The sequence below is a fragment of the Gadus chalcogrammus genome, chromosome 3 (assembly GCF_026213295.1).
Source record: "Gadus chalcogrammus isolate NIFS_2021 chromosome 3, NIFS_Gcha_1.0, whole genome shotgun sequence".
Classification (NCBI taxonomy): Eukaryota; Metazoa; Chordata; class Actinopteri; order Gadiformes; family Gadidae; genus Gadus; species Gadus chalcogrammus.
In genome coordinates, this window is record NC_079414.1 from 1,931,348 (window position 1) to 1,958,363 (window position 27,016).

The 27,016-nt window shown below is 45.1% G+C and overlaps 1 protein-coding gene across 1 annotated transcript in view; it reads left to right on the forward strand.

Annotated features, from left to right (window-relative positions):
* Window positions 1–27,016, forward strand: part of LOC130377544 (tumor suppressor candidate 3-like) — a 150,844-nt gene that overhangs the window by 101,576 nt on the left and 22,252 nt on the right. Inside the window, 5 exon segments of the mRNA XM_056584704.1 lie at window positions 16,049–16,166; window positions 19,062–19,202; window positions 22,476–22,595; window positions 22,597–22,617; window positions 23,081–23,170. Coding sequence (XP_056440679.1) covers window positions 16,049–16,166; window positions 19,062–19,202; window positions 22,476–22,595; window positions 22,597–22,617; window positions 23,081–23,170 — 490 coding nt within the window.

Consider the following 27,016-nt stretch of genomic DNA (forward strand, 5'->3'; position numbering starts at 1 on the left):
CTTTCGCCTTGGTGCCTCTTGGAGTTGTTACATTTTGCCAAAACTGTGATATTTTAGCAACAAGTTCAAGCTTATATATGTTCAATAAGGTATTGCTTTTAGATAGACTAGTTCATGCAATTGTTTGTAAATGGGTGGCTCATCTTTTTCTTGCGAGCCTTTTCCGCGCGCCGGCTGCAGCCTATAGGCATTATATGTCGGCCTTTTTTCCCCCTTTTTTTCAAAACAGTTATACAGTTTAATGCCCACTTTTAGCCTACTGCCTTTGTTTGATTATTGTTGTCCGATAAGTTGGCTACTTATTGTAATTGGAATAGGCTACAGATTTAGTCTTGTTGAATCGTTTCCAAACCTTTGTTCGGACTTTACGAGCGCCGCATAGGCCTGTAACCTATAATGCCTGTATTTATTATTTTAAAACTGTTAAACAGTTGTAGGTCTTCAAGTTAACTGTATTGTATTAATGTTGGCCCATACATTATTGTTGGAACAAAGATTTCATTGATAAAAACATGCTACATTTTGTATTTTCTACCAACGGGAATTTCAATATAGCCTATAGAAAAAGTTAATGATTAATCGATAATTGATCGATAACTCGATCAATGCTCGATCAATGCGCGATGCTCGATCAAGGAAATTTCTTCAAATGCCCATCCCTAGTCTCTAGTAGTAACTGCTTTAGAGCAGCATTAGAACCATGGACTGGTCTTTAGCAGTAATGGTGCGGCCACACCAACCGCGTTACTCGCGTTGGATAACGCGAGTAACGCGCCTAACCTGTCGCTTGATCAGTGTGTGGTGGTTCAACGCTTCCAACGCGTCAACGCGCCAACGCAGCTAGATGAGTCCATGTCCATGCCAGTGAACAGAGCGTTCCCTCTTCGTCATAACTATCAAACCAAACATCCTTCACATTCACCGAGCGAACATTATGAAAGTAAAATGCACATTTCTCGCTAAAAATGTTTCCATAAACGCATTTAATGGCGTAACTATGTAACTATTTCCACCCAGAATAAAGAAAGATGTCGGCCGTGGCTGCGCTGGAGTCCGAGGAAGGAAACCCAAACGCCGCCGTGTTTGGGTGCATAATAGAGTTTAGATCGGGTTAGATTAAATAATCTCGGATATAAATAACAATAATCGGGTTAAATAACTTCACATGGTGTGTCTGGTGTGTTTCCAGCATTCGCAGTGTTGATCAGCAGAGATATAGTCAGCCAAGACGTTGAGGTTGCTTAGCAACCAGAGACTCTGTCCATGCAAGTGAACGGAGCGTTCCCTCTTCGTCATAACTATCAAACCAAACATCCTTCACATTCACCGAGCGAACATTATGAAAGTAAAATGCACATTTCTCGCTAGAAATGTTTCCATAAACGCATTTAATGGCGTAACTTTGTTACTATTTCCACCCAGAATAAGAAAGATGTCGGCCGAATGCTTCTGTGCAAGCTCACTACTCTCTGCCAGTGACGTCGGGTCAAGCTCCACGCTGATTGGCTATCGCGGCTAAGCGTCACTCATTGGAGCGTTGAAAGTTCAATTTTCTGAACTCCGGGCGTTGGTGCGTTGGGCGCGTTACTGCGTTTACGTGCGTAATTACGTGCAACTGCCGCGTCTAACGCCCCCAACGCAACGCTTCAACGCTTCAACGCATGTAATGGTGCGGCCACACGAACCGCGTTACTCGCGTTGGATAACGCGAGTAACGCGCCTAACCTGACGCTTGATCAGTGTGTGGTGGTTCAACGCTTCCAACGCGTCAACGCGCCAACGCAGCTAGATGAGTCCATGTCCATGCAAGTGAACGGAGCGTTCCCTCTTCGTCATAACTATCAAGCCAAACATCCTTCACATTCACCGAGCGAACATTATGAAAGTAAAATGCACATTTCTCGCTAAAAATGTTTCCATAAACGCATTTAATGGCGTAACTATGTAACTATTTCCCCCCAGAATAAAGAAAGATGTCGGCCGTGGCTGCGCTGGAGTCCGAGGTAGGAAACCCAAACGCCGCCGTGTTTGGGTGCATGATAGAGCTTAGATCGGGTTAGATTAAATAATCTCGGATATAAATAACAATAATCGGGTTAAATAACTTCACATGGTGTGTTTCCAGCATTCGCAGTGTTGATCAGCAGAGATATAGTCCCCCAAGACGTTGAGGTTGCTTAGCAACCAGAGACTCTGTCCATGCAAGTGAACGGAGCGTTCCCTCTTCATCATAACTATCAAACCAAACATTCTTCACATTCACCGAGCGAACATTATGAAAGTAAAATGCACATTTCTCACTAGAAATGTTTCCATAAACGCATTTAATGGCGTAACTATGTTACTATTTCCACCCAGAATAAAGAAAGATGTCGGCCGTATGCTTCTGTGCAAGCTCACTACTCTCTGCCAGTGACGTCGGGTCAAGCTCCACACTGATTGGCTACCGCGGCTAAGCGTCACGCGTTGGAGCGTTGAAAGTTCAATTTTCTGAACTACGGGCGTTGGTGCGTTGGGCGCGTTACTGCGTTTACGTGCAACTGCCGCGCCTAACGCCCCCAACGCAACGCTTCAACGCTTCAACGCGTGTACCGTGCCTAGACCAATGGTTCCCTATGCAAAAATGCCGATTTTCAACGCCCCTAACGCGAGCAACGCGGTTGGTGTGGCCGTACCTTAACACGCCTAGACCAATGGTTCCCTATGCAAAAATGACGATTTTCAACGCCCCTAACGCAAGTAACGCGGTTGGTGTGGCCGTCCCTTAACTGTTTGAAACCATTCCAGAACCATGGACAGGTCTCTAGTAGTAACTTTTTTTGACCATTCCAGAACCATGGAAAGGTCTCTAGTAGTAACTGTTTTAGAACATTCCAGAACCATGGACAGGCCTCTAGTAGTAACTGTTTTAGACCATTCCAGAACCATGGACAGGTATCTAGCAGTAACTGTTTTAGAGCAGCATTCGAACCATGGACAGGTCTCTAGTATCAACTGTTTTAGACCATTCCAGAACCATGGACAGGTCTCCAGTGTTTCTAAAAACTTTTTTCCGCCAAATCACACAAAATAGATACATTTGTCAGCGCGCTACCTTTTTTTCTCTCGGACAGCGAGTTAAAAGACACACATCGCTACAGCGCCAACATAGCCCTGCCTTCTGTCACTCACTCGCAGTGCGGTCTCTGGCAGTGATTCGGCACTAGTCTCATTGACCTATTTGACGTGTAAGCTGAAGGTTAGCCAGCACAGCTAGCATCTCAAGTGCAACACCTCCGCGACCGGTTTAGGTAGAGAAGGAAAACAGAGTAGTGACGGAGGAGTGCAGTTTAGAAGTACTTTGGATTGAGGCAAATTACCAAGGAAAGTCAAAAGACTCATGTAAAGTCATATGCATGAACACGGTTTCGGGTTTCATAACTGCACATAAACAGCAATAGCGTACTAAACTGCAACTAAACATGGTGTTTACAATCAATGACTAAGAGAAGGTTTCTGAGGAAAAAGGTAAATTGAATTGTGTTCTGATTGAATTGAATTAAATCAGAACACATCTTCTTCAGCCCAATCTAGTGGCCATATATATATTTTTTATATATATTTTTATATATTTTTTATGTACATATTTGAGAGTGCTTGGCTTGGTGTCATTCGATTATATTCGCCCTGAACTTTAAAGGGATACTTCACCCATTTAGAACCGGCGTTATATCATTATAAAATCGCTATTGTAATATAAATAAATATATAAATAAATATCAGTCTAAACCAGTCTCCCCTTGGCCCATTTTTTCTCATCTAATTTTCTCCCGAAATGACGTCAAATGACGCGTTTGACGTGATTTCGGGAGAAACCTCTTGTCCCGCTAGAAGGGCCGAGGACTACAACACACTTGGGGCGGGAGCTCGCGTACTGAGGGAATGAGGGGGACGGGAAACCGACAGGTGGGCGGGGCAGCGAGCGCAATGCACTGTGGTAGTTGGAAGTTTTCTTACTTTGAGCCAGAGAGACCATGAAAACACTCTTTCTGCCTTTTTTCAGGCTAGGATGAACCGATTAAAAAAAAAAAAAAAAAACATTTATAATACATTGAATTATTTAATTAATAAACCTTCATATTCCCACCAGTGAAGTATCTCTTTAAATAGAGGTTTCAAGTGTCAAAATTGTAAGATATCAACCTATTTGTGCCACATAGTACGATAGTGCTACCAACTGATAATGACCTACTGATCATTATTTCAGGTGGAAATGTAATCTTCCACTTACGCTGTGTTCCAGCTTTATTCACTCTTACCAAGTAGTATCCACATTGAGTATTTCACTTGCACAACAATCTTTCTATTGGCACCAAGATTTCATATTATAGCCCTTGTAGTTGTGGAGATATACTCTATACTCTCAGGGGCCTGGCAAAATGAGGCCCGTTCACGATTCCGATTTTAATTTGGGCATGTGAACATGACATTCGGGCAAGTCGAACATGACCTGTACTTGCCTTATGGGCACGTGCTTTTGAAACCTTAGTGTCAACCCCTGAGTAGTAACTGTTTTAGAGCTAGCAGCATTAGAACCATGGACACTGGACAGGTCTCTAGTAGTAACTGTTTTAAAGCAGCATTAGAACCATGGACAGGTCTATATAGCAACTGTTTGAGAGCATTCCACATCCATGGACAGGTCTCTAGTAGTAACTGTTTGAGAGCATTCCAGATCCATGGAGAGGTCTCTGAAATTAACAGTTTGAGAGCATTCCAGAGCCATGGAAGGTCTTTAGTAGTAACTGTTTTAGAGCAGCATTAGAACCATGGACAGTGCTCTAGTAGTAACTGTTTTATAGCATTCTAGAACCATGGGCAGGTCTCTAGGAAAAACAAACCCTCAGGAACAGTGCATACTTCTGCAATCCACCAGTGCTCAGCGGCCAAGCCTGGTATTGCAGCTGTTTAAGCGGGCTGTGGACGGGTCCCTTGATTCAAGGGGCTCAGAAGTAGATATCTCCGTTCACTCCAATACAAGTGGGGAACAGGAATGTGTCTCCGCAAAAAAGTTTAGTTTTCTCTTTTCAAAACGCCACCTCAAGCGTTTTATTAGCCGTTTTATGTAATTATTTTTTGCTGAAGAAGGAGGGGTGGGCAGTTGAAAGGAGTCGTAGGGAAACATGTTGTTTCGGCCCGGCATTCGAGAGGGCCTAGTGCACGGCTCCGTTAACTTCTCGTGTCCGAGGTTTTTCCTTTTACTTAACATTAATGACGTTGATGGTTTTTAGGCACTGTGGTGACTTTTTATCACAAAGTGTTTTAGTCATAAAGGGATTTTTATACTGGTTCAGCTGCTGCTCAATGACTCTCACGTTCCTCTGCTTGCGATCATTGCGATTCACCATTTATTAATCCATTTATTCAAAAGATCCAAAGACAAAGAACGGGTGCATTACGGTGTCATTTTTATAATATTGTTAATAGCCTAATAAACATTTCAGTTGTTTTAGTATTTAATTTTTCATTTGCTTGTTTAGCTATGTATGACACTTAACAATGTTGGTGTAGGCCTATTACAAATATTTATGTGGGTAGGCTACTCCAACCTCGTTACTGATCGATACGTAAACATTTATTTGTATATAAATTATTGATAGCATTTTTCGTAAATAGTTGGATGGAATCTGTTTCTTAAGCAATAACATTGAACTGTATTTTTTTCTAGGCCAACATACATTTACTATCTTGTTGGTATTATATGTTATATGGAGCAATCTTTCATATTTATGAAGTTAACTTATACTTCCATGGTCGGTAAACAATGTGACTGCGATCGCTCAGACCTCTCGCTTATGATGCTACAATGCTAAAAAACAAGAATATTTCTGCATCCGATACGTCATGAACTAGGGCGTGGCTAGGCTCCCGTGATGCGGAAGCATATCGCTCCTTCATGTGACCCTGCGCCATTGAGCAGTTTACATAGGAATGAATCGGTGCCATTTTGGAATCCGATGTCCATTCTATCATATGTCCATAACTGTTTTAGAGCAGCATACCAGAACCATGGACAGGTCCCTAGTAGTAACTGTTTTAGAGCAGCATTAGAACCATGGACAGGTCTCTAGTAGTATCTGTTTTAGAGCTAGCAGCATTAGAACCATGGACAGGTCTCTAGTATAAACTGTTTTAGAGCAGCATTAGCACCATGGACAGGACTCTAGTAGTAACTGTTTTAGAGCAGCATCAATATGAAGGTATTATTGTAGCAAAAGTCCTTAGCATGCGTACACTAAATTCACAAAGGTTTAGCAGTAAATCTGAAGTCGTATATATTTATTTTGCATCTGTACACTAAAGTTACAAATGTGTAACAGTAAATTTGAAGTCGTAAATATTTTTTCTATCATTTTAAACACAAAATAGGGGATACAAGTCCTTTGTTACAAGACTTTGTGCATGACTCTTTGAAATTGTGATGCACAGGATAGGATTTGTGCACCCCAACTTCAAAGAGTCATGCACCATGTTGTTTTTCTCGCAGATACTTTTGCAACACGTCCATGCAACACGTCCGCGTGACAAAATTGCAGCATAAACTAATGAAAGTTGCCGGCAGGGGGTGCATTTTTTAAGCTACACTGGGAACCATCCAAGCATATTCTCTTCTTTTCTGGAGTCTTGACAGAAGAGAAGAGGGCATCCTACACGACGGAGGTGGGTATCTTACATTATGTTAATGAAATTACTTAGGAGGAGTAAGTAGGAAGGAGTTTGGAAGCGCGGATGCATCCAATGCATGCATCCAGTGCATGCACGTTTAGATTTCACCACGTTCATCCAAGGCTGAACTTGTTTTTCAAAATTTAGGTCATCAACGAGTTGAATGAATGAACGAATGTTGAATATAGGATCCAAACTATTTTTTTATAATTTCGGGGAATTCAGTTGAACTAAGTAATTTCATTTAACATAATGTAAGATACCCACCTCCGTCGTGTAGGATGCCCTCTTCTCTTCTGTCAAGACTCCAAAAAGGAAGAGTAAATGCTTGGATGGGTCCCAGTGTAGTTTGAAAAATGCACACCCTGCCAGCGACTTTCATTGGTTTATGCTGCAATTTTGTCCCGTCCACTGAAGCTCTGTGTCTACAGATACAAATCACTTGGCTACACTTGTACCACCTAGACGTGTTGCAAAAGTATCTGCAAGAAAACAGCTGACACTCGTAGCAGCAGATTCTAGCAGTTGTATTAATGGACTTGTGCTCGCTCATTAAAATGCTCAAAGAACATAGCGATCTATATGATTTTATTTGTGAGGAAATATTTCACAGATGTGCAACTTCGGATGCATTCGTTCACATTTGGGTTTATGAATGCACAGATTTTGTGCATGTTCTCAGATTATGAAACTCGGGTGTGCAAATGTGTTTTGCACCAACTGCGCTGCAATGATTGTAGCAAATGTCTCAAGTGCATGACTCTTTGAATTTGTGATGCACAGGATAGGATTTGTGCACCTGTAACAAAGGACTTGTGAACTTGTAGACCCTATTTTGTGTTTACAATGGCAGAAAAAATATTTATGATTTCAAATTTACTGTTACACATTTGTGACTTTAGTGTACACATGCAAAAGAATTTTGCAATATATATATATATATTGTTGCAGACGCCATGGAGGAGTGCGGGGAGTGGTAGGTTATTCTGGGGATCGTTAAGCAGGGGTGCTTGGGCTTAAGAGGGCGAGCAAACAGTCGTGTAGGGGAAGGAAGGCTAGAGAAGCTTACGCTAGCAAAGGACCGGCAGGATCTGTGTGATCGCCTGGCAGCGTGCTACGCCCTGAGAGAGAGAGACAGGTGGAAGGTGTTGGACGGACATTGAACTGGAGCATAAAGGAGGTGGACGACCCTTTTCCCACCCTGGTTCGGTTCACTCGGTAAATAAACCATTCTGCTACTCTCTGTGTGTTGTCATTTTATCCATCCGACTTGGTAGCGTGGAAACCCCACACCCACTGGCCCGCTACAATATATATATATATGTACGTATGTATTCTAAGTTTTTTGTAAACAATAAACAATAGGAGAATGATACAAGTCATGGTCACTCAAAGCTCATCCTACTGACTCTTGTAAAGTATAAAAACCTATATTTATTTTTCCTAATTTATTTTTGTCTTCGTTGCCACTTGTGCATAGAGGCTGGCATTTGATTAAGGAAAATTCAGCAGGAACACTGTGACACATGCAGATACACACACACGTGTCCATGCATGCACACACTCACTAACACCAAACTGCTCAACAGAATGGCTCCCTTGAGAACATGCACATAAACTATTTTTATCTCTCCTGCCATGCGTTAATACGGGCATAACTGGAGCTCCTTCTCACCATTTAAAACACACACACACTCCTACCCCCTTTACATATTCATCTCATTATCTATCTATCTATCTTAAGAGCCTTTCCAGACCCCCCCCCCAAAATGGACTGCTTGTTTGAATCAGATGCAGCGCGCACATTACTTAATAATGTCAACACTTGTAGCGGAGGAGAGAGAGGGGGAGAGATGGAGAGGGTGGCAGAGAGAGAGGTAGACAGGCTGATCGGGAGTGAGAGACAGACCCGATCTTCCCGATTGGGAAGATTGAGAGAGCGAGAAGGACCCCAAATGATGGGAGCTTGTTAAATGCTGAGTTGGGAGCTGGTGTTAAAGGGAAACTTCACCCATTTCCATTAAGCGTTGTATCGTTAGAAACCCACTCGAATTTTTTGAATGGTCGTGCATCATTACCTTATTCCATCACTTCCTGTTTAAGATGACGCAATATGACGATTTTTGCGTAGAAGTAAATAGGAAGTGTAATGGCCCGTTCAGACTACAAGATTTCAGCCCGATTTTGCCCCGATTCTTTCGTCGCAGACAAATTTGCGAATCGTACATGATTTTGACAGGTCGGCGACGAGACGAGGTCTTGTAATGTGACATGCTTGTGATCTGCGATGTTTTCGTCAGCGACGTTCGAAAACCCCACGACGAAAAGTTTGGCATGGCCGAATTTTTTGGGGATTCGCATGACGTATACATTGTTGACATGAGGGAACCACGCCCCCAGTTAGGTGAGGGAAGCCCGCGAACAGCTGGAGCTCACGCGCAGTGTTTACCAACTGACTTCACTGCACTACACTGAGTAGGAGTATCTACTGCAAAAATGAATGCGATCAATAACAAGAAGAATGCTAATAAAGAAAACTATAGAAAATGGAGTGGAAATGTGGCAGCAACGTCACTGCATTTTCGACGTGTCCTCGAAGGACTTTCACGATAGGGTGAAAAGGGATACAGCCTGGCGAGAAATAGCCGACACCCTTGACCTACCTGGTAAGTTTGGAGCCATCAGCTGTTGACGTGCTAATAGCTATCATAACCTATCATAAACCGTCTCTGTGCAAAGGACCGCCAGCATAATGCCTATAGCTAGGTACTCTGGATCCAGTGTTGACACTTTGTTGCTAGGCTACGTTGTTGCTGCCTCTACTTTGTATAGTTCATGTCACGCGCAACACAACTACTGTGAGGAATTGCCGCATTGAGCAGATATAAAAACTACTGGAACCTTTATGACAAAAATGTAAAAAGCATTTATGTTGGTTCTAAATCCTAGATTTTCAAAATATCTTGCAAACTTGAATGATACAAAGAAGAGAGCATCGCACCCTCGAATCTTGTAGTGTGGCCAGTCTTACGACGAGACAAGGCCCGATTTCCTGGTTCTGTGATCGTATAGTGTGACATGTTAAATCGTGGAGGAATTTCTGAGAACCGTGTAGTCTTTACCGGCCATAAGAGGGGAGGATTGTAACGTCAGTGGGTCCCACCCCCCTATAGGGGGTGGGACCCACTGACGCTACAGACCTATTAGAGCAGTGCCAGTGGGTGGGACTTCACCAGCAGAAACTAACATCCACAGCATCTGAAGCTAGGCTAACAGAGGCTGTTGATAAAACTGAAGTACAATGGCGGAAGGTACAGGATCTGACAAAGAAGATGGCACCATTTCGAAAGAAATACAAACAAGGACTAATTCACTGAGTTCACCAACTAATACTCTTCACTAGAAATGTTGTGTGAAATGATTTTCAAGCAGTCTTGCGGTATCAGCTTGGTAGATGGAACAGTGAGGTGTCCGATAGGCGGAGATCTAGATCAGCGGGAGTGGCCAACGAAGCTGTGCATCGTGGTGCATGGTGGAAGTTGTTGTCTTCAATCCAAAAGCGCCAAAAAGCGGTCACTTTCTGCCTTTTCTCGGTCAAGACGGCACCAAATTAGAATTTTATTTTATTATTCGATTACACATAGGACCCAATTTCAATACATATTCATGCCTCCATCGGTGAAATGCTCCTTTAAGAGATCATGCAATGAGCTAGGCAACTAATCACCTCGCCCCTACCCGCTCCATCACTTCATCTCTCTCACTCTGTCTCTACCTCTCTCACATTCCCTGACTCTCTCTCGTCCCTACCACTCTCTCTCGTTCACTGACTCTCTCTCTCTGTCCATATCTCTCTCTATCTCGTCCCTACGACTCTCTCTCTCTGCCTCTACCTCTCTCTCGTTCCCTGAATCTCTCTCTCCGTCCCTACTTCTCTCTCTCTGTATCTAGCTCTCTCTCGTTCTCTGGCTCTCTCTCTCCATCCCTACCTCTTTGTCTCTACCTCTCTCCTTCCCTTACTTTCTCTGTCTCGTTGTCTATACCTCTCTCGTTCCCTGGCTCTCTCGTCTTCTGTACCTCTCTCGTTCCCTGACTCTCTCTCTCTGTCTCTAGCTCTCTCGTTCACTGACACTCTCTCCATCCCTACCTCTCTCTCTCTCTGTCTCTCTCTCTCTCGTTCACTGACTCTCTTCTGCCCTACCTCTCTCTCGTCCCCTGACTCTCTTTGTCTCTCGTCCCTACCTCACCTCCTTCCCTGACTCTCTCTCGTCACCTCTACCTCTCTCGTTCCCTGACTCTCTCTCGTTGTCTATACCTCTCTTGATTCCCTGGCTCTCTCGTCGTCTATACCTCTCTCGTTCTGACTCTCTCTCATTGCTTCTACCTCTCTCCTTCCCTGACTCTCTTGTCCCTGCCTCTCCATCCTTCCCTGACTCTCTCGTCGCCCCTACCTCTCTCCTTCCCTGACTCTCTCGTCATCCCTACCTCTCTCCTTTCCTGACTCTCTCTCTCGTCATTTCTACCTCTCTCCTTCCCTGACTCTCTCTCGTCCCTACCTCTCTCATTCCCTGACTCTCTCTCGTCCCTACCTCTCTCCTTCCCTGACTCTCTCACCACCTCTAACTCTCTGCTTCCCTAACTCTCTCTTTCATCACCCTGTGTTTTTTTACCAGGAATAGCTGATGCGCATAAGACTACGAGTTTATGTCTGGTGTTCGGAACCTGATTTCAGTTGGCACATCCGTAGCTCCATAAAAATGTCGTCCTCTTTAAATTTGGTATATAGTTTTATACTGCTTCTTGGTGGGAACTTTAAAGCCTACTGTGTCAATAGTGCCTCTGTGTGAGGTTGAATAAAGATCACTTTTATCTTACCAAGCATTCTTTTAATGCATACAAGCACAGACACACGCACATACGCACCCACCCAAGCACACTGGAAGGCCGACATACATTTATGCACACAAGGACACAGCAAAATACACAAAAACACGGAAACACAAAAAGACAATTACACCCGGACACACACGTGCGTACGTGAAACACACACACTCCCTCAGTTGCACAGGAGTTTATGGGTGCATTTGATGGGCTGTTTTAACACCCTGTGGGGCAGAATAACTCAAGTTAACATGTTAACGGTGACCACTTGCTTTTACAGCCATTACACTCAACCACTGGCAGAGGACGAGTAGAGAACCGCATATAATAATAATAAACACACACACAAACACACACACGCAGGCATCATTTCAGATATTTTTGCAGTTTAAAACAACACATTGTTTTTTGTAAAGACTATAAATGTGAATCCTATAAACCATATCAAACAGACGCTTGGCTCTGTTCACACATCTTGGGTATCTGGATTTGACACCATTTCTTTCCGCCTGTTCAGACGGGGGTGCTTACAAGATATCTCTGGTTATTATGCACCCACACATATGGCCATGCACCACATCAATGGTTTGAACATCTCCAAGAAGGAGGGAAATGCAGCAAGCGCACCGGACCAGCTTACATCGCTCTGGATAAGGCTGGGAATCCTGTTTAACAGGAGGATTTCAAGGGCTAGGGTTCCACCTGGTTAACAGGAGGATTTCAAGGGCTAGGAATCCTCCTGGTTAACAGGAGGATTTTGAGGGCTATGAATCCTGTATAGCTAAGCGTATTGGGGGCTTCAGAGTTGTTAGCATATGACACGCGCATGCTTTATATTGGTTGAGGGTTAGTGTACACCACCTCTGAAAGTGGGCGGACACCACTCGCATTTTGAGAACTCTCTTTACGATCCTGCTCCCAAAAGAGGGACATGGAAGGCTTTAGTAAACAAGTCGTCTCCCCTGCAGTTCTCATGGTTTCACAGGTGTTCTGTTAATAATTAGGAAAGGTTCTAGTTTGCTGTAACTGTGCGTGGCCAGAGACACTGAGATGGTTAAAAGGTCTATGTAGGATGGTTGTCTTGGTAACTCCATTACTCCAGACTGATTGACAATACTTTACTAATCTTTGGGAAAGTCATTTCTATCAATAAATCTGATAAAACAATACATGTAGGACAGAATAATACACACATCACACACACACACACACACACACACACACACACATACACACACACAACTCCCCACTTACAATCGATATGCAAGTAGTCACACAGAACATCATTTTTTGTTTGTTGTTGTCAATCTCAATTCCACTCAAATCTGTCCAGAAAAACTAAGATACAACCCATGCGCGGATAAAGATTCAAATGACGTGATTTAGAATACTGCCATGAAAAATATATTGGATGAGGCAGCTACTGGGAACATACTTAATATTATGCACAATCTTTGAAAGGCATAAAGTGGCTACAGAGCTAGTCCAGAGCATCTTCATTCTCACACCTGTAAAGGAACAACACTGGTCTGAGTCTACTGTAGATGAATAGAAAATGCCAAAGCAGAATGCTGTTCAAGGATAAGAATAATTTGCTACTTTGTGTAACAGATGAACAGTGTACAAACTGCCGATGGATAATATTTCTAAGGTGGGAGAAATTCCCTCTTCAAAGTATCAGAATAGCCCTTCAGAGTGGAGGGCTTGAACCCAGACCTGCTCCAATGGTTGGAGAGCCGTTGATGGGGTGTTAATCTCTCTGCAGAGCCCCCTGGCCCCGGTGTAAAAAACATACCCAAGGCCCTGACAGACACCCCACTGAGACCCCTCCAAGGGGCCGGCGCTGCGGAAACAAGGTTTACCACAGAAGGGTCTCACCCCCACAAGTAGAACAAATACTAGAGGGGGGCCGACCCCAGACACTTCGTGAAGGACGCAGTGTGAGCCAGAGATAAACAGAGAGAGAGAGCGACTGAAGGGAGGTTCAGACAGAGAGCCTGTGAGCCAAGGAGCATTGATCACATTCAAATTGAAAATGTTGAAATGAGAGAGGTTGAGACTGGGAGAGAAAAGGAGACAGAGAGGGATCAAGAGAGGAACTGAGAGTCTGGAAGGGAGAGGGAGAGACTGAGGGAGACGGAGGGACAGAGTATGAGATGGGGAGGGAGGGAGAGATGGGGACTGTACCAGACATAGTATTATCTATCAGGCAGCAGGCTGTGATGATTGCTTCCTTCTTTCATGGTTGAGATGAAGGGCAGGCAGGCTGGGTGAGTTAAAGGGCAGTTAAGAGGAGAAACACACATGTCCATAAAACAAGGAGAGGAGAGCAATAAGGTTAATTTTTCGCTGTTGCCCGTCATCGTCATCGTTCAGAAATACACTCTTATTACTTACTCTTACTCTTATCTTCTGTTAACGTCTCTCCACTGGTCTCTATACCTCATCCCACTGTCTCTCCCCTATCCTCATTATGTGGCCTGTCTCCAAAGTAAGGCATAATTTATAATGGGATCTTTAAATATCTAAGTGGTGTAAGGTAATAATGTATAATTTATTACTTGATCTTATAATATTATATATAAATATTTTTATAATTGTTATAATGAGATATTAAAGCGGTTAGATTCAAGAGAGCAGAGAATAATGTAAACTCCCCCCGCTACGTTTCTCAGCTTTGAGAAGTGTTGAATTCCATGAACCTGTGATTGACAGGCAAGATGGATTCTCTGAACTAATACAGGGCGGAGTTGACCTTGTTATATTAAAGGTCTAAACTGTAAACTGTACAGGGGTAGAAACAGATATTCTCACAGAGCATTCATTCACTAAAGCTGACGGATGGCTGTCACAAACTACCCTCAAATGAGGTATGAGGTGTTGGTGGTGGCGGTCTGTGGTGTTGTTGGTGGTGGTCTATAGTGGTGGTGGTGGTGGTTGTCTGTGCTGGTGGTGGTGGTGGTTGTCTGTGGTCTGTGGTGGTGGTCTGTTGTGGTGGTCTGTGGTTGTCTGTGGTGGTGGTGTCTGTGGTGGTCTTTGGTGGTGGTGGTGGTCTGTGGTGTTGGTGGTGGTGGTGGTGGTCTATAGTGGTGGTGGTTGTCTGTGCTGGTGGTGGTGGTGGTTGTCTGTGCTGGTGGTGGTGGTGGTTGTCTGTTGTCTGTGGTGGTGGTCTGTTGTGGTGGTCTGTGGTAGTGTTCGGTGGTCTGTGTTGGTCGTCTGTGGTGGTGTTGGTGGTGGTGGTCTGTGGTGGTTGTCTCTGTCTCCCTACCCCCGTCTGCAGGACACACCCTTGTCAGTGTGCTGTGAGATGCTCCCTGCTGCCAGCAGCGGGCTGTGAAACACGGCGAGGGGATATTTATTTATCTGGATTGTTATTTCTGGCTGATTTGTATTCCGTCTCGCTGCTCTTTGATGCCTGACTGACAATGCACAATGATAACACAATATCCAGATGTCCCAGGTGTCTGCGTTTGTGACGCCATGTTTTGAAGTATGTGCAGAGATGAGAAACATTTCTCAAGAATCTTGACATGCCATTTGATTTAGGATCAAAGGAAAACATGGGTTTGTTGGCTGCTAAGATTATTTACAAAAAAACTGAAAATCCCACCTACATGCACAATGTAGGCTGTTTCCTGGAACATCTGAGCATGCCTTTCAATCAGCACAATGAGTCTCTATCTCTACCTATCAATCCATTGATCTCTAGTGAAGAGAGAAGGATAAACCTGTGCGAGGAATCAATTTGCATTCATTCATTCTTTTAAACACAGTTAAACTGTTTTCTCACTATCAAATACTCGTCAATCTGAAAAGTTATGGGATTGTACATGATGTCTATGTCAAAAATATATTTGTTTGCTGTACGGTGTTTGCAGATGCATTGTTTTAAAAGTACAACTTCTTACCGCTGTATCAGCTGTTCTTTCCCAAATAATTTAACCAACATTATAATTTACCCTAAAACAAGATTTTGATTTGGAAGGCTGGGATATAGCCTACTTTGCTCGAGTTTATTATTGTTATTACTATTATTTGAACGCATGGCATAGCCTACTAAAGTGTTAATTCATGCAGCCCCTATGGAAAAAATCCTTTTCCACATTCCACATCATCATCATCAGAATACTAAAATTTTCGTTTGCATGTTTGTTCTGTGCATAGCCTACTGGTGTGTAAGCAACACCAATCCGCTGGTGCACTTCGACCAGGTATTTGCCGGTCAGTGGCAATTGCTTTTTTGATCAGTAAAATAGCATCATGTATAATTTGCGCCGGAACATGACCCTTCTTTGGTGTGGTGGCACGGGTTTGCTGCGGGGAAAATTCAGCTTTACGCCGAGTGCAAACTAGCAACGATACATGCGTCAGTGTAGAAAGTAAATTGCGCTGGGTGCAAGATAGGGCCCTATGTCTCTCTCTCAATCTCTCTCAATCTCTCTCTCCCTCTCTCTCTCTCTAGGCAGGCCAATGAGGAGTACCAGGTGCTGGCTAACTCCTGGCGTTACTCCTCTGCGTTCTCCAACAAGCTCTTCTTCACTGTGGTGGACTACGACGAAGGAGCAGACGTGTTCCAGCAGGTATCCCCTCTGTCCGTCTGGTTAGAGATACAGCCTCAAGCCCACACACCTGACACACGTACACAGGACCACCTCAACCCCTTCATAGTCACGTGTTGGACCAGGAATGTGGATCTCTTGGACAACGGATTGTGAAGTTCATGACTGCGAGGTTAATGCCTGGCCAATGTCTGATAGAGGGTTAAAGGATAACATTTTGTATTTTTCCACTTTGAGCCTGTTGTCTGATCATTGAGGGTCTTAGAGAGTATGGAGCTCTACCTCTGCTGTCCACTGACAGCTGGAAGGCGTTCCTCTGGTTGAAGGATCCCCCAGTGTACCTCCTCTGAATGGGCGTGCTTTATATTCTACATCATATTCTATCATTATGAAAATTAGAGATGCTCCGATCAGCATTTTCGGGGCCGATCACCGATTATCGATCCCCTAAACCATGATCTGCTGATTGCCGATCACTGGCAACACACAATGGAAAGGAATGGGAATCTTCCATTTATTTTTTCTATAATCTGGATAGGTGGAACTGGCAAGCACCAGTTTCTGTTCCAATAGACTCTTTATTTTTTCCTCTTTAGATCCCAATGACTGAAACATGTTGCTAAATGCATTCATCAAAGCCTCCGTGTACGGTACTGAAATGTGCCTGCACGCATACTGTGTATTAACAGTACTGAAATGTGCCTGCGTGCATACTGCTGTATTATGGCACTGAAATGGTACTGTATTTGGATCCCATGTCTAAGAGAGGGTTAAGCTTTTCGGACACGTAGTATACCGCCACGGTGTGTGACACATTTCATATACGGCGATTATAACGTTCCTACACAACAACGGATCTAGAAAAGTACAATAAAGTCGGCGCGGGTCGTAACCATAGGGATAACACCCCCCCAACCCCCCTTCCTAGAACTCTCAGCCAAAAAAATAACTCATAGCGTTTGAATTCCAGCAGAGACAGTGGGCTCATTTCCACTCGTATTGTTTTTAGGGGGAAAAAGATTTGAGTTTTTTTTCTGTGGTAAGATGTTGTTGAGATTATTCCTGCATCCCCTTTCTTAATTTCGTTGTTCTTTTGTATTTTTACATTTATTTCATTTGTTGTTTTATTTACACCATACAAATACACAAGGTATAATCTGCCTGTGCATACAAATACAAACAGGGGCATATGCACACAGTCTGACACACAAATACTTGTGAAACTCCTACACCATGGTATACATAATCAGCGGTCACCATGGCAACGCAGGCCCCTAGGGGCCGACAATCACAACAGAATTGTCTTGCGGTGACAGAGCGTGGAATCACAACCTAATGAGGCTTTGGTGTTGGGAGACAGCGGGCGTGCAACCAAACCATCCCCTCCTCCCTCTCTCTCTCCCTCTCCCCTAGTCCTTCTTTCTTTCTCTCTCTCTCTCTCTCTCTCTCTCTCTCTCTCTCTCTCTCTCTCTCTCTCTCTCTCTCTCTCTCTCTCTCTCTCTCTATCTATCTTCCCCTCTCTCTCACCCTCTCTATCTCTCTCAATCTTGCTTTCTCCCTCCCCTCGTCTCTCTCTCTCTTTCTCTTTCTCTTTCTCTTCCTCTTTCTCTCTCCCTCCCCTCGTCTCTCTCTCTCCCTCCCTTCTTCTCTCTCTCTATCTCTCTCTCTCTCCCTCTCCCTCTCCCTCCCCTTGCTGCTGTCACTCTCTCTTCTGCTCAGCCTGTTTCCTCGATTTATTGGGTTCCTTATCCTCCATACCCCCCCCCTTTGGTTTCATAAGGTATTTTCCCATTCTTCCATTATCAACTGCTTGATATTCACTGGATGTGCTTCATGCGTGTGATAACTTCCATGTCTAACTAAGGCTCAGCCCCGTTCTGGTTCCATCTCTTTATTGTGTTGCTCTGTGTGTCTCTCTCTCCCCCTATCTCTCTATCTCTCCCATCTCTGAGTAAGAACAGAGGTCTCTTCCCCTCCTTTGCCCTCACGGTAGAGCCAGTGGCTGCTTTCTTGTAATTAAGAGAATTAGCATAACCACAGGCTTCTCCTCAGCTATAACTGTTATAGCATACATCCAGCGCGGCCCAAACGGATCTCCTCTCCATTCCCTCTCCTCTTTCCGCTCATATCTTGTCTCCTCCTCTCTCCTCTCCTTGCTTGTAGCCTTGCCTCTCCCCTCCTCCCCTCTTCTCCTCACCTTAAAGATACTTTAGTGATTAATACCCAACACTGAAGAGGCTCACACATCCAGTGACTCGTGATTATATAATCCTCATTCCCACTTAAATGGCATACTAACACACAATTACACACTCAAACCACGCACACATCATTAAACACTACGCAGGCCCATGTACAGCATTACTGACCGTGTGTGGAGGCCAGGAAAAAGCTTTAGATCTGTCTTAACGACGGACCAACATCCCCCCCGCTCACCCCATCCACATAGTGTCTGTCCGGCCCGCAGGACCGAGCCCCCCGTGCCCAGTAGAAACCAATGCTGCTTCCACCTTCATGTACCACCAAGGAGAGAGAGCAGAATGGATTATCCACACTGATAAGAAGGCGGCCTCATGTTAACTACTGTGAAACTAACACAGTTTCTTCCTCGTTCCCTCCATCTATTCCTACTTCTCCCTTCTCCTGATCTCTGGTCCCAGTGTGTCTCTATTCCCCGCTCTGCATCCTCTTCTCTCCATCTCTCCATCTGTTTCTTCAAACTGCATTAGCAGCTGGCCATGAATGTGGCCACCGAGGGACTTCAGTTGGCTACATGGAGCTATACCATGACATGAAGTACATCACTTAGCTTTTGTTTGGTATTCTATGCCTTCAATGGCTTCAGGATCTCTGCATTTTAAATAATAATTTTTAATAACTAATAGCTCTCTCTCCCCCTCTCCCTCTCTCCCCAAGCTCAACATGAACAGCGCTCCCACCTTCATGCACTTCCCGGCCAAAGGGAAGCCCAAGCGCGCAGACACCTTCGATCTCCAGAGGATCGGCTTTGCTTCGGAGCAGCTGGCCAAGTGGATCGCCGACCGCACAGACGTGCAGGTAGCTGATGCACACAGACCCCTACTGCACACAGACCCCCACTGCACACAGACCCCCACTGCACACAGACCCCCACTGCACACGGACCCCCACTGCACACAAAACCCCACTGCACACAAAACCCCACTGCACACAGACCCCCACTGCACACGGACCCCCACTGAACACGGAACCCCACTGCACACAGAACTAGGGCCTGCTGCCCTAGTGCCAAACCAACCATCGCACCACCGCGTGTACTGCCAACACACATCGTTGTTCATACCCACAAAGTACAGACACATGACCTTTGAGTGCAGAGCAGAGATGTGTTTCTGTATCCTGTGTATATTGTGTTGGTGTGCACAGGCATTCACAGATAATAACTGCTAATGTTGCAGAGGTTGGGGGATCAAAATGGTGTTCCAGATTGTTATAGCAGCCCTTCCCGATATCCACCTGACCTTTTCGCCCGAACCGCTGTACCGCTCTACCACTTTAGTGGCCCCGTGAGACCACCAGATTCGCCAACAAACAGGGCAGAAATTGACTTTGCTCACGCTGAATCTGGTTGGAAACAAAGCAAAAAGATATTCTCCTCTGATAGAAATGCAGATTTTGTTCAACTTTCAACGTCCTTAGTCATTCTATCTTTGATCAAACCGGTTTGATTGGCCCGTTGATGGCTACGCTCTCCTTGAGCGCTGCCTTTGTGTTGAGATCCTGCGGACTGCTGCATTCTTGTCCGTTATGAAAGGAATCTCCCGCCCCCTGGCTCTGATTGGTCCTTTCAGTTACTGTATTTTTAAAGAGAGGAGGCCGGTCTACAGAGAGAACAGGACCTGAACCAAGAACAGGCCGGTCTATAGAAAGAACAGGACCTGAACTAAGACCAGGCCGGTCTACAGAGAGAACAGGACCTGAACTAAGACCAGGCCGGTCTACCGAGAGAACAGGACCTGAAGTAAGACCAGGCTGGTCTACAGAGAGAACAGGACCTGAACTAAGACCAGGCCGGACTCACCTTCAGTGCCACCAAACAACACTGTGAAAGTCTTTATTCATGTCTGCCTTCACAGGTTTATTCATCAATTTTTGCTCTTTAACCATTTATTTACACAGGGGAAAGCAACCCAAATATCCCATGATCATTAGCTGTTCCTGAAAAACCAATACCAAAAGCTTGTTAATTGATCAGTCAATTAACACAGCAGATCTCACAGCCTGTTCATACAAAACATAATTAAAGTTTCTAAATACCGATGATTATCCATGAATTTATGGTATTACTTTATACACAAAACGCACAATGAATGAATTCTAACTATGGTTTTAATTCCTTCATAGTGCCTTGCTGATAATAAGTCGGAACGCTGTTGACAGACAGCGTCTCCATGGGCCGCTGGCTCGACAGCCCTGCTCCAGAGTTTGCACTCTGGCTTCTTTTCCTCTACTTATTAGAGACGCAAGGCAATTCATCAAGGATAACAAGAGCAGGTCTCACTCCCTCGCAGCTGACAGCGGCAGCCTAGGATCCTTTATTGATACGTCGGCAAACCGGAGGCCTTCCTCATGCTGCCTGCTTTACATGCAGGGGCCCTACTGTAGGGAGATCCAGACTGCACTTAGACTAAGTACCAGCTACCGGCCACCTCAGCCGCGTGTCGCTTACATCAGATCAAAACAGAGGAGAGCACAGGGAATAGAAGACAGATAAACGATAAAAGAAAGGAGTAGATTGGGGCAGATGATTTAATAGAGGTAATGGGGGAACCTTAAGACTGAGGAGAGTGCCTAAAGTGGCTGGAATGGCTCAGCTTGGGGGGATTCGTCTTCATGTGGCGCCACGTAGCACTGGGCTTGGGCATTCTAGAAATGGCAATGAGGATGGATGATGGAGCAGGAGTAGGGCTAGCGGCCGCTAATCTCCGCCACATCCATCACTTTGTTGGGCCTTTTATGTCCAGCATTAGGCTACATAGGAGGGATGGATGGCATTAATTTGGCCCAAATTGTTGTAGATGTCTCTCTCTCTGTCTCTCTCTCTCTCTCTCTCTCTCTCTCTCTCTCTCCTCTCTCTCTCTCTCTCTCTCTCTCTCTCTCTCTCTCTCTCTCTCTCTCTCTCTCGCCCCACCCTCCCAGCTGATTGTGCATGGCCAATCTCCATTTGTGTTGGTTATCTTCAAACCATCTTTTCCCTTTGTAGCCCTTATTTGTGTCTTGAGGGCGGATCAGTGACTCTGAGGAGCCCTGTAGCACTCGGCCAGGTGGCTGAACATCTTGTCAGCAGACCCCCTCCTGCCGCTCGGCCAGGTGGCTGAACACTGTGTCAGCAGACCACCTCCTGCAGGACGGGGGTCCCTCGGGCACACACTGCTCTCCAGCAATGCAGAGTCAGAGCGTCGCTGGGTTGTCATGGTATCCAAGCTGGCTTTTTACTCCCATTATGTATGTTGAACTAAAGCAAGAGTTGACACTCTCTGTATATAGCATAATAATGTAAACAAAGGTTGTTAAACCTCTAGAGAGCAAAATGCTCAACATTGATTCATATGCAGAAGGAATTCAAATGGCCTTGTTGTTTCATTAGAAAAGTGTCGAAAAGTTCCTCTGTACTTTCCGTGGGCCAAACTGAACGTTTTTTTGTTAATGCAGCTTGGGCTGAAAGCCTCCTCACAGCAGTGTGCTGGAGTTGTGTCTGTGGCCCCTGCTCTGTGGACCGGACACAAAGGATCCTGGATGGGCTACTTAATCTTCCTGAAAATAACTTACACAAAAACACTAAGCTGGTAGCCTTCCTCGGAACAGTATTGAATTAAAGTCTTTAGGGTTTGTTTTATTCAGGGAGACTCTTTCAGATATACTTGTCTTTTGTGTCAAATATGCCCTTCATTCTTGTCAAAAGACTCTCTCTGTCCTTTTTCTCTCTCTCTGTACTTCCCTATTGTCTTACTCAACCTCTACACTCAACCTCCTGGCCCGTCCTCTATTCTCTGTTGAACAGATTTACAATTGTGTTTTCTACAAACCTGTGTAAGGAATAGTTTGTTTCCGGCTAACTCTCTGTCTGACTATATCTCTCCCCCTCCCCCCCCCCCCCCCCCCCCCCCCCCCCTCTCTCTCTCTCTCTCTCTCTCTCTCTCTCTCTCTCTCTCTCTCTCTCTCTCCTCTCTCAATCTTCTATTCTCTATCTCTCTCTCACCCCCTCCCTCTCTCCCGCTCTTTCTAATTCTCTCTCTCACTCCCTCCCTCTCCCCGCTCTTTGCCCCTCCCCCCCCCCCCTCTCTCCTTCAGATCCGTGTGTTCCGTCCTCCTAACTACTCCGGCACCATAGCTCTGGCTCTGCTGGTGTCCCTGGTGGGGGGTCTGCTGTACCTACGCCGCAACAACCTGGAGTTTATCTACAACAAGACCCGGCTGGGCCATGGCCGCCCTGGTGGGTTGCACGCACACGCACACAGACACATACACGCACGCACGCACGCACGCACGCACGCACGCACGCACGCACGCACGCACGCACGCACGCACGCACGCACGCACGCACGCACGCACGCACGCACGCACGCACGCACGCACGCACGCACGCACGCACGCACGCACGCACGCACGCACGCACGCACGCACGCACGCACGCACGCACGCACACACTCACACACACAGAGAGACAGACATGCACACATGCAAACACACACACACACTCTATCAAACACGCACAGACAAGCACACACACCAGCATAATCTCACACACATACACACAAACACAGGCACACGCAACAGCACACACACAACCTGACTGGAACAAGGTCACTGCATAACAAGGCATGTGTTTTGCTTCACGCACACACTGCTGGCTCATGGAAAAGCAGAGAGAAACTAAGACCCTGTGTCCTTCACAGTGTGTGGTGTTCGCCATGACGTCAGGACAGATGTGGAACCACATCAGAGGACCACCCTACGCCCACAAGAACCCCCAGAACGGACAAGTGGTACGTCTGCCCCTTCGCTCCCCTTGGCTGGTCCTAGGGCTCTGCAAAGGGAGCAGGAGGCTGTACATTTGTGTGTGTGTGCATGTTAGTGCATGTGTGAGTCTGATAGGTGATGTGCTAGACTTGGTCTACAGACCTCTGCTGATACACTGCGGGCCAGCTGTCACGTGGTCCCTGTCAAGGCTGTGTGTGTGTGTGTGTGTGTGTGCGCGTGTGCGTGTGCGTGTGTGTGTGTGTGTGTGTGTGTGTGTGTGTATGTGTATGTGTATGTGTATGTGTGTGTGTGTATGTGTGTGTGTGTGTGTGTGTGTGTGTGTGTGTGTGTGTGTGTGTGTGTGTGTGTGTGTGTCAGAGTTACAGCTGGAGTATAAGAGTGCTTGTGGTAGGGAGAGTATATTTGTCTAGGCGGCTGGGACGCCATCCAGAAATAACAAGGGAGGGAGAGAGAGATAGAGAAAACAGTCAGGTGGTCAGCCTTTGTCTGTATGGGAACACAATTCTCTAAACCTGTCCTAAAAAAAACGCCTTACCCAGAGGCAAGGGAGATTACCACTGCATGTCCGTACTGTGTGTGTGTGTCAATACTGTGCATGTCAGTAGTGTGTGTCAGCAGTTTGTATGTCGGTAGTGTCTATGTCAGTAGTGTGTCTGACTGTGTGTGTGTCAGTATTGTGTATGTCAGTACTGGGTATGTCAGCAGTGTGTGTGTGTGTGGTTGTGTGTGTGTGTGTGTGTGCGTGTGCATGTTAGTAGTGTGTGTATGTCAGTAGCGTGTGTCATTATTGTGTATGTCAGTAGTGTGTGTTTGTGTGTTTTTAGTGTTTTTTCAGTAAGGTGTGTGTCTTCAGTAGTTTGTGTGTCAGTATTGTGTGTGTCAGTGGTGTGTGTGTGTAAGTCAGTGGTGTCTATGTCTGTAGTTGTATGTGTCAGTGGTGGCATTGTGACTGGAGGTGGGGTCACAGAGATACTTTTAGGACCAGCTTCCTCATGTAGAACAGTGTTGAATTGGCTGAATAGGCTGAAATTACTCTTTGAGTGCTGCAGGAGTGGCCAGGTCTATACATAATCTAGCTTCAGGAAAAAGCACACACACACACACACACACACACACACACACACACACACACATAAACAGTGATGAATAATGCTTGTGTTTTTCTTCCTCTGCTTTAACGCCCTCTCTTATCATGGCCATGGGGAAAAGGTCAGCAACACTGGCTGCTTCGTGCAGTCCAGTCATCCCCTATGGACACACACACACTATCTCCGTCCACACACGCATACACACACAAATACTAATCTATGTCTGCACTTTATATCAAACCCACTTTCTTTCTACATGCAAACAAACAATATGTCGAAGCGCACATAAAGCATTCTTAAAATGACATACAAACAGAACATTCAACTTTGGCGATACACAGAACAACCAAAGATTCACCTGCCACCACAACAGCATGTGGCATTGGCTCCCAGCTTTCCGTGAGCTTTTGAATCCGTTAGTTCTTGTGTGTTTGTGGTGAGAATGCAAACACACAACAAGCGAATCAATGAGAGGAATGAGTACCAAAGGCATGTATACACACCACGCCAGCTCCTCCTCAGGTGTCCGCCTGGCTTCAGAAACTGACACACTATATTCGATTTGATTCCACTAAGATTAAGTTTGTGATCATGACAATACAAGTGTTGCAGAAGCAAGGATGCTGTTAGCCCATTGCTCTATTTATTTTTGAATTGTGTGTCTGCTTCCACGGCTATATAAATGACAGAAAGATTGACAAATGATACAAAAGATAAAATTATTTTTTCTAGGAGAAAACACACGATGATGTTCTTTGCTTAGAAAGTTCTCTCGCTTTTCGTGTTTCTCCCATTCTCTATTCTTCCTCCACCCAACACAGAGTGGAGAGACAAGACCCCCCAAGCCCCTGTAGCCCAGTTTGCAGACCAGGACCCCGAGAGCCCAAGTCCCAGCGACATTGTGTACATCAATCATTCAGAGACCATGCAGATTATGTATTTTTTCTTTCTCTCTCTCCAAGCAGACACAAACTGTAGCGAATATTCTGCTCGCTCACACACAAAAACTAGAGACGGAGCCAAAAAGTAATTGTTAATTCCTCAACTGTATATTTCCATTAAAGAACACCCATTTAAAAAAATGCACACTCAAAAATGGATTGCAGTAATATCCTTAAAAAAAACGGACCAATAAGGGATAGAAGAAATGGGTCCAATTTGGATTGACATTCAATCTCATTATGAATCTGTAACACATGCAGCTTAATAATTGCATCGTGTTCAAGCAAGTGATAAAAAACACCTCGATGAGGGTTGTTTGAGGCCCATTGTGATCAATGTCCTGTGCCACCATGCAAACAAACACATGATTGTCTTCGCCCCTTTTGTCGCCCTATATGAATGTACGTGTAAATATGTATGACAGCAATTTTTTTTGCATACAAGCCAGTGTTTATTCCATAATTCATGTTTACAGCTCCAAACGCACCAACAAACACTCGTACGCCATCACGCTTGTTCACACCCACCGTCATTTGCTCTCACACTCTGCCCCCACCAGCTCTGTGTAGGGTGGCGGTGAAGGAGTGTGTAAAGGTGAAGAGGTCAGAGAGGACCTGGAGGGACGTGCTCACATGACTGGATGCATGTTTTACAGCGTTATGATGAAACCAGGAACATGAATACAAACGGCTGGATAAAACGCCCGAGATGAATCCATTTAGAGATGGGGTGTGAGTGTGTGAGTGTCATCCCTGAACCACTCTGAGAGGGCTGAGGCCAGAGCTCCACCTGGATCCATCCTTGCAGTGCCTCCTTCAACATGTCATTATCTTCTTAGTCTTCTAGAGGTTGCAAGAAAATCCACAAACAACATGCATATATGTCACTCATAATATTAATAATATTCATCTGGTGACACACACAAACACACACACTGCCTTTTCCTGTGAAGTGGGTACCCTTATCTTTCTCTCTTTCTGTCTCCTTCCCTTTTTTTTCACTTTCTCAAGTTCTCTCTCTTTCTGTCTCATTGGCTTGTGACCTTTTACGGAAACAAAAAAAACAAATGATCATAAACACACACACACACACACACACTTGCAAACATACACACATGCACACCCTAACGCAAACATGCACACACGCAATATACACGCATATACACATATGTACACACAAACTGCTGCACAATTTAACAAAGACACAAACCATGTGAGCCGGTGTTTACAGGAGGCAGACACGCGCCCTGCGACCGGGCCGGCAGCGCTGTGGAGCTATTTGTAAAGGTTATCTGGCTGCTAGCTATTAGCACGGCCCGCCGCCACTGATGGCCCCCGAGAGGCATCAAGCAAGGGAGAGTGTGTGTGTGTGTGTGTGTGTGTGTGTGTGTGTGTGTGTGTGTGTACTCAAGTCCTTATGTGCCTGGCAGGCCAATATATGCACATGTTCGGAGCTGCCTTGATTCGTTTGAAAGTCTGACAAATTGGCTGCTTGAAGCAATAGGATTTCAACTAATGTAAACAAGACCTTTAAATGTCAATGTATTCAAAACTAACACACACACACACACATCACACACATACACTAACAGCTTAGTTGAAAATACCGTAAAGCTGGCTTTGAAATAATAAATACTACTGGAATATTAGGCAACCTACTTGCTGCTTCCTGCATCCAGAGTAGATATGGGGACCACCAGGGCGGAGGGCTTCCTTAGAATCACACGCATCTCATGCTATTCCTCTTCAATGCTTTATATTGAAGTTTAACTAATTCCGGGTGAACACATTTTTAGACTCTCTGCCATAGCTAAATTGTCAA